The following is a 9,296-nucleotide window of genomic DNA, read 5'->3' on the forward strand; positions in this document are numbered from 1 at the left end:
AGAAACACATCAGGGATGTTGGAATTATCAGACCAGGAATTTTAAAAATATGCTAAGAGCTCAGTAATAAGGTAGACAGCATGCCAGACAGATGGGCAATGTAACAGAGATGAAAATCCTAAGAAAGCACAAAAAATTTCTAGAGATCAAAATACTGTCACAGAAATGAAGAATATCATTGATCAGCTTATTAGTAGACTGGACACAGCCAAGGAAAGAATTTCTGAGATTAAGGATAGATCAGTAGAAACATCTAAAACTGAAAAGCAAAGAAAACAAAGACAAAAGAAAAAGTGGAAAAAAAATCTAAAACCTTTGGGGCAACTGCAAAAAGTATAACATATACATACGGGGAATATCGGATAGAGAAGAAAGAAAGAAGTTAACCAAAAAAGATTGTTTTTAAACAATGACTAAGAATTTCCCCCCAAATAATGTCAGACACCAAACCACAGACCCAAGAAGCTCAGAGAACACACAGCAGGATATATACCAAAACAAAACAAAATACCTAAATATTTCCTTTTTAAATTATAGAAAATCATAGATAGGCTGGGCACATGCCAGTAATTCCAGCACTTTGGGAGGCTGGGGTGGGTGAATCGCTTGAGCTCAGGATTTAGAGACCAGCCTGGGCAACATGGCAAAACCCCATCTCTGCAAAAAAAAATACAAAAATTAGCTGGATGTGGTGGCACATGCCTGCGGTCCCAGCTACTCTGGAGGCTGAGGCAGGACGATCACTTGAGCCCAAGAGGTTAAGGCTGTAGTGAGCCAAGATCACATCACTGTACTCCAGCCTGGGCACAGTGAGGCCGTGTCCCCACCCCGCCCCCACCGACCACCAAAATAAAAGAAAAAAGAAAATCATACATTTAAAAAAAAAAAATCGTTAAAGAACCAGAGAAGGAATTATTTTTAAAAAAATAAAGAGTGGAAGACAAAAATAAGAACAAAGAACAAGGGCAACAAATAGCAAGGCTGGCTCATATTTGAAAGTCATCTAATGTAATTCATCACATTAACAGGCTAAAGAGGAAAAATCACATGATCTTATCAATGATGCAGAAAAGGCATTTAGGAAAATTCAACACCTAATCATAACAACAACAACAAAAAAAAGCTCAGTAAAACAAGAATAGAGAAGAACTTTCTCAATACAGTAAACAATATCTACAAAAACGTACAGCTAACATCATACCTGATAACGAGAAAACTGAAATTTTCTCACCGTGATCAGGAACAAGGCAGGGATGTCCCTTCTCTCAACTCCTTTTCAGCATCATACCAGGAGTCCTAGCTACTGCAATAAGACAAGAAAAGAAAAGCTATACCGATTGAGCAGGAAAAAATAAAACTCTCTTCCCAGATGACAAGATCATCTACTTAAAAAAATCCAAAAGAATTGATAAAAAGAAAAATCCTGAAACTAATAAGCAATAGTAGCAAGGTTTCCTGGATGCAAAGTTAACATACAAACTAAGATATATTGTATACATGTATTTATTATTATATACATTATATACATATTCATTTTCTTATACACCAGCAATAAACAAGTGGAATTTAAGCTAAAAACATAAAACAATTACATTGGCACCCCAAAGGTAAAATATGTAGGTATAAATCTAGCAAAATACGTACAAGATTTACATAAAGAAAACTATATGATGAGTTGATGGGTGCAGCACAGCAACATGGCACAAGTATACATATGTAACAAACCTGCACGTTATGCACATGTACCCTACAACTTAAAGTATAATAATAATAAATAAATTAAAAAAAAAGAAAACTATAAATCTCTGATGAAAGAAATCAAAGGACAACTACAGAAATGAAGAATTCCATTTTCATAAATAAGAAGACTCAATATTGTCCAAATGTTTATCCTTCTCAGCTTGATCTACAGGTTCAGTGTAATGACAATCAAAAGCCCAGCAAGATTTTTGGAGGGACACTGATGAACTCTTTTTACAGCTTATATGGAAAGGCAAAAAACCAGAGTAACAAACACAATTCTGAAAGACATGAACAAATCAAAGGACTGACATTACCTAATTTCAAAACATAACATAAAGCTACATTAATTAAGAAAGTGTGACATTTATGAAAGAAGAGACAAATAGATCAATGGAACAGAATAGAGAACCTATAAATATACCTGCATACACAAAGTCAACTGATTTTTGATACAGGAACAAAGGAAATACAGTGGGGCAAAGATAGTCTTTTTAACAAATGATGCAGGAACAACTGGATATCCACAGGCAAAAAATATATATACATATGAAAATGAATATAGACACAGACTTTACACTCTTCAAAAATTAACTCAAAATGGATTATAAACCTAAATGTAAAATGCAAAACTATAAAACTCCAAAAGATAATATAGAAGAAAACCTAGATGACTTTGGGCATGGGAATGAGTCATTAAATGCAACACCAAATGCATGATCAATGAAAGAAATCAATAATAAACTGAGCTTCATAAAAATTTAAATTTCTACTCTGTAAAAAACAATGTCAAAAAAATGAGAAGAAAAACCAGAGAGTGGGAGAAAATAATTGCAAAAACACAAAAGGATTGCTATCCAAAATATACAAGAAGCCATAAAATTCAGTAATAAGAAAACAAACGACCTGATTTAAAAATGGACCAAAGACCTTGACAGACACTTCACCAAAGAAGATACACAAATAGCAGATGAACATATGAAAAGATGCTTCATATCATATGCCATTGGGAAAATGTAAATTAAAACAATGAGATACCCTGACACATCTATTCCAATGCCCAAGTTCCAGACCTCTGACAACACCAAATGCTGGTGAGCATGTGGAACAATGGGAAATCTCATTTATTCCTGGTGAGAATGCAAAATGGTACAGCCACTTTAAGAGACAGTTTGGCAGCTTCTTACAAAACTAAACATAGTCTTGCCATACAGTCCAGCAGTTGTGCTCCTTGGTAATTACACAAAGTAGTTAACAACTTATTTCTACACCAAAACCTGCAAGGAGATATTTATACCAGCTATATTCATAATTGCCAAAACTTGGAAGCAACCAAGATGCCCTTCAGGAGGTAAATGGATAAATAAAATGTAGTATATCCAGACAATGGAATATTATTCACTACTAAAAATAAATAAGCTATCAAGACATGAAAAACACTTAGAAACCTTAAGTGCATATTAGTAAGCAAAGAAGTTGATATGGTTTGGTTGTGTCCCTACCCAAATCTCATCTTGAATTCCTACATGTTGTAAGAGGGGCCCATTGGAAGGAAATTGAATTATGGGGGCAGGTCTTTCCCATGCTGTTCTCATAATAGTAAGTCTCATGAGATCTGATGGTATTATAAGGGGTAGTTTTCCTGCACAAGTTCTCTTTGCCTGCTGCCATCCGTATAAGACATAACTTGCTCTTCCTTGCCTTCTGCCATGATTGTGAGGCTTTTCCAGCCACGTGGAACTGTAAGTCCAGTTAAACCTCTTTCTTTTGTAAATTTCCCAGTCTTGGGTATGTCTTTATCAGCAGTGTGAAAACAGATTAATACAGTAAACTGATACCAGGAGTGGGGTACTCCTGAAAAGATAACCAAAAATGTGGAAGCGACTTTGTAACTGTGTAACAGGTAGAGGTTGGAACAGTTTGGAGGGCTCAGAAGAAGACAGGAAGATGGGGGAGAGTTTGGAACTTCCTAGATACTTGTCGAATGGCTGTAACCAAAATGCTGATAGTGACATGGACTGCAAAGTCCAGGCTGATGAGATGTCAGATGGAAGTGAAGAACTTCTTGATAATTGAAGCAAAGGTCACTTTTGTTATGCTTCAACAAAGAGCTTGGCCACATTGTCTCTCTGCCCTAGGGATCTGTGGAACTTTGAACTTGAGAGTAATGATTTAGGGTATCTGGCAGAAGAAATTTCTAAGCAGCAAAGTGTTTAAGATGTGACCTGGCTGCTTGTAACAGCCTATGCTTATATGTGTGAGCAAAGAAAGGACCTGAAACTGGAACTTATATTTAAAATGAAAGCAGAGCATAAAAGTTTGGAAAATTTGCAGCCTGGCCATGTGGTAGTCAAAAGACAGAGACATTTTGCATAGTCATTTGAACCATCTAAAGTTATTTTTCCCATGTACATAAATTATTTATTTTGTATAGTTATTAGCTCAGCTAACTAATAAGATCTAAATTGAGTCCTCTGGAATAAAATTAAAAGGTAAGAGAGAAACTGATGCAGGATGATCGTGAAAAATGAAAGATTCAAAGTCAAGGTATCTTCAGTGTCAATTATTATATCAGTAATCTGAATAGTTCAATTTCTTTGTAGCCTGTGAAACAGGGGATCTTGCATACCATTCTCTTACTCTCACTTTTTGTGCATAAGGACCCTTATAAAGAGCAAAAATGTACTCCTTATGGGTCAATAAACTGACTGATATGTGTTAAACACTTTCAATAGACAAGCAAAAGAAAATCTCCAATATTTGCAAAGATGCCAAGATAGCTGCAATTAAATCAAAAACTTCTTCCTTTTGCCATTCTTTATCTTCTCATAGGCCTGGCCACCATATACTGCTCCATCTATTACTCCCCTTCTGTAGAAGAAATGGCTTGAAAGACATTGGGGAAGCTATAAGATTCCTTTCTCACACCAATCTTCATAGAAAAAGTTTCGTCTCAATAGTTTTCATCTTCAGACTCTGAACACTACCTATTCATCTTAAGTAATGTCTTAGTGAGAAAAAGCCGTCTTGCTGAGATATCATGGAAGCTAAAAGTCTCTATTGCCATAATATCTCAGCAAGGTATCTTTTAGGCATAAGCCATTTTTTTAAGACAGAATATCACTCTATTGCCCAGGCTGAAGTGCAATGGCACAGTCTCAGCTCACTGCAACCTCTGTCTCCCAAGTTCAAGCGATTCTCTTGCCTCAGCCTCCTGAGTAGATGGGATTACAGATGCCCGCCACCATGCCCAGCTAATTTTTGTATTTTTAGTAGAGATGGAGCTTACCAGCCTGGTCTCAAACTCCTGACCTCAGGTAATCCACCCACCTCCGCCTGCCAAAATGCTGGAATTACAGGTATGAGCCACCATGCCTGGCCATGAGTCATATTTTTTAGGGATTAGTCACATTTTTGGGCAAAACCAGTCTATGCATGTCATGTAATTTCCCAAAATAGAAACTAAAAAATGTTCCATCTTCTTTTTCCATATATGTGGTCACATGTTCTACTCTCTCCTCTTCCATTATTTCTTATATTTCTTTAATATTAATGATTTTTAAATTTTTACTTATTTTTATTTTTACTTTTTGTAGGTGCATGCTAGGTATATATATCATGTAGTACATGAGTTTTGATACAGGCATGCAATGTGAACTAGTCACATCATGGAGAATAGGGTGTCCTTCTCTTCAAGCATTTATCCTTTGTGTTACACACAATTCAATTACACTCTTTTAGTTATTTTTAGATGTACAATTATTATTGCCTATAGTCACCCTGTTGTGCTATCAAATGGTGGGTCTTATTCTTTCTAATTTTTGGTACTCATTAACCATCCCCATCTCCCCCCGCCACCCCACTACCTTTGCAGCCTCAGACCACCCTCCTACTCTCTATGTTCCTGATTTCAATTGTTTTGATTTTTAGATCCCACAAATAAGTAAGAACATGTGATGTTTGTCTTTCTGTGCCTGGCTTATTTCACTTAGCATAATGATCTCTAGTTTCATCCATGTAGTTGCAAATGACAGAATCTCATTCTTTTTTATGGCTGAATGGTACTTTTGCATATATGTACCACACTTTCTTTATCCATTCATCGATTCATGAACACTTAGGTTGCTTCCAAATCTTAGCTATTGTGAACAGTGCCACAACAAATGGGGGGTACAGATATCTCCTTGATATACTAATTTCCTTTCTTTGGTATATACCCAACTATATCACATAGTAGTTCTATTTTTAGTTTTTTGAGGAAACTAAAACTGTTCTCCATAGTGATTGTACTATGTTACATTCCAATCAATAGTGTATGAGGGTTCCCTTTTCCTCACATCCTCGCCAGCATTTGTTATTGCCTGTCTTTTGGATATAAAACATTTTAACTGGGATAAGATGCTATCTCGTTTTAGTTTTGATTTGCATTCTCTGATGGTCAATGATGTCAAAAAGCTTTTCATATGCCCATTTACAATTTGTACATCTTCTTTTGAGAAATGCCTATGCAAATCTTCTGCTTATTTTTTTAAACAGATTATTTCATCTTTTCCTATAGAGTTGTTTGAGTTCCTCATACATTCTGGTTATTAATCCCTTGTCAGATGGGTAGTTTGCAAATATTTTTCACCACTCTGTGTATTGTCTTTTCACTTTGTTGATTGTATCTTTTCTGTGTAGAGTGTTTTAACTTGATGTGATCACATTTGCCCCTTTTTACTTTGATTGCCTGCACTTGTGGGTTGTTGCTCAAGAAATTTTTGCGCAAACCAATGTCCTGGAGATTTTCCCCAGTGTTTTCTTGCAGTATTTCCAGAGTTTGTAATCTTAAATTTAAGACTTAAATCCATTTTGATTTTATTTTTGTATATGGTGAAAGACAGTGGTCTAGTTTCATCCTTCTGCACATGGATATCCAGTTCTTCCAGCACCATTTATGGAAGAGACTGTCATTTCCCCAGTGTATGTTCTTGGCACCTTTGTCAAAAATGAGTTCACTGTAGATGTGTGAATTTGTTTCTCAGTTCTCTATTCTGTTGCATTGGTCTATGTATCTGATTTTATGCCAGTACCATGCTGTTTTGGTTACCAAAGCTCTGTAGCACACTTTAAAGTCAGGTAATATTATTCTTCCAGTTTTGTTCTTTTTTTTATAACTTTGGCTATTCTGCATCTTTTGTGGTTCTACATAAATTTTAGGATTTTTTTTCTATTTCTGTGAAGAATGTCATTGGTATTTTGATAGGGATTGTACTGAATCTGTAGACTGTTTGGGGTAGTATGGATATTTTATCAATATTAATACTTACAGTCCATGAACATGGAGTATTTTTTTGGTGTCCTCTTCAATTTCTTTCATCAGTGTTTTATACTTTTTATTATAGAGATCTTCACTTCTTCAATTAAGTTAATCCCTAGTTATTTAATTTCACTCGTGGCTATCATAAATAGGATTACTTTTTTATTTCTTTTTCAGATTGTTTACTGTTGACATATAGAAACACTACTGATTTTTGTATGTTGATTCTGTATCTTGCAACTTTACTGAATTTTTAGTTCTAAGGTTTTTTGTGGAGTCTTTAGATTTTTCCAAATATAAAATCATATCATCTGCAAACAAGAAAAATTTGACTTCTTCCATTTATAATTCTTTTTTTCTTTAAGAACCTATTATTTCTTGGGCAGAAGCTTTCCTAAGAAATCACCCCATTTTGCCCCAGCTGAATGTATACCCCATTCAGGTACATATTAAGCATTTGCAACCTCATCTGTCACATCTGTGTCTGTAAACATGCTATTTCCTTGGATGGTGTGAGACAAGGTCAGGAGGCTACATTTTATACAGGGATGAACAGCTAGACCATTTCATTTATCTCGAGGTTTTATATTTTTTAAATCACAAATTTCAAACAAGGTTGAAGAACTATGGTGTCATTCTGTTTTCACTCTCATTGTTAAAGTATCTGGTGTGAGGCATTTCTACTTTTAGTTATTCTATCGTGTTTTAGAGTTTATTTAGATGGCTTTCACACTAAGAGTGCCTGGACTGAGTGGTGGGCAACAACAATAGTAGAGTAGTTCCTGGTCGCTAACCAGAGTGGATCACAGTGGCTGACACTCAGCAGCTGGGCCCCTCGTGCTGCTCAGAGTTTGTGCTCAGCTTCCCCTGCAGTCCCTGTCACTGTGTCACTCAGAGCACAGAAGTACACAGCTGAGTCTGACTCTTGAACTGAGTCCTTCTCCAAGTGGAAAGAAGTGGTTTCTTTACGGTATGTGGCTTCAAAACCTTTGTTGCTTTCCTTGTCATTGAACTTCATGGCTTTCAGGAGGAGCTGTAGACCTTCTCCAGGATATTGGACATACCAGAAAAGGGAAGGGTACTGTGTGCTTTCATAGGAGCAGTTCACAATCAGGGAATCCCCTTCAGAGAGGAGCACTTGGCCTTCTGTCTGGACCACTGAATCTCCATTGATTCCCCCTGAAAAAAAAAATAAGTTATACCAAGTTACCTTAGACATGATCTGAGCTGTACCCCTCAGAGAAAACTGTGGTTACAGATTACATCAACATAATGGAACAAAAGATTCTAAGTTTTAAGTGCCATTTTACTTACCAAACATTAAGAATAGTGCAATCACTGATCCTGGAAAAGAGTTCATTTTTAGACCCTCTGGTGTCCTTGGGTCTTGTCTTCTTAGTGTGAGGAAAGGTTAAGGTCACACTGAAGGGATGAGTATCAGCAGGAAATGTGAATGTGTTAGGAAGATGCACCCCCTTGTGGGCAAGATCCTAAATTCAAAAGATTGTTGACTGTTCTCTCAAAAGTCCATCCTGTATCTTCACTTCTGGCTTTTTTTTTTTTCTAAGACACCTGTTAACTGTCTGATAGTTCTTTGTATATCTAAAGAATAGTTGGTCTTTTTTATAATCCTATTTTTTACAGCACACTGTCTGACTTGCAAGTTCTTTTCATACCATGACACTTCTGAGAATAATTCATTTTACTTTTTCTTATGTAGCCATCTTTGCCCACCCCATGATCCACTAAAATATCATATAAGCAGGTTTTTAGGGTAAAACCAGAAGAATGTCAGTAGCACATGTTTAATTATTAGTAGATTATTTGAGATGACAGAGACAAGTGTTTTTTCACTGCTGTATTCCCATACCTAGTACAATGTCATACACTCAGCAGGTGGTTAGGAAATACTTCTTAAATACACAAATGCATGAACAAATGAATAGTCTTTGGTTAAGGAATTGCTACTACTTGAAATATCATATTGCTTCACATTTAAGGCATCAATTACAGAAACACAATAAATTCTTTTCAAAGAAAAAATGAAATTCTATCTTGTATATGTATATTGATTAAAAAGTAAAGAACATATAACTCTTAGTAATGAAAAATATAGTAATTAAAGTCATTGAATCCCTATAAAATTATCTGGCATCACTTTCTTCTCCTGTAGGAGAAGAAATGATTCCCAGATAATGTGACTGGCCTATGTGCATGAGGCAAAATGTTGTGATATTAAACTTTTAATGGACATTTA

General features: G+C 35.8%; 1 gene segment (V, D, J or C); it reads right to left on the minus strand.

Moving 5' to 3' along the window:
* Positions 1–7,883: 7,883 nt before the first annotated feature.
* Positions 7,884–8,466, minus strand: LOC126959202 (T cell receptor alpha variable 9-1-like). The segment is given in 2 exon segments: positions 7,884–8,218; positions 8,354–8,466. Coding segments are annotated over 2 exon segments (381 nt in total).
* Positions 8,467–9,296: the final 830 nt, after the last annotated feature.

Source organism: Macaca thibetana, chromosome 7, assembly GCF_024542745.1.
Source record: "Macaca thibetana thibetana isolate TM-01 chromosome 7, ASM2454274v1, whole genome shotgun sequence".
NCBI lineage: Eukaryota > Metazoa > Chordata > Mammalia > Primates > Cercopithecidae > Macaca > Macaca thibetana.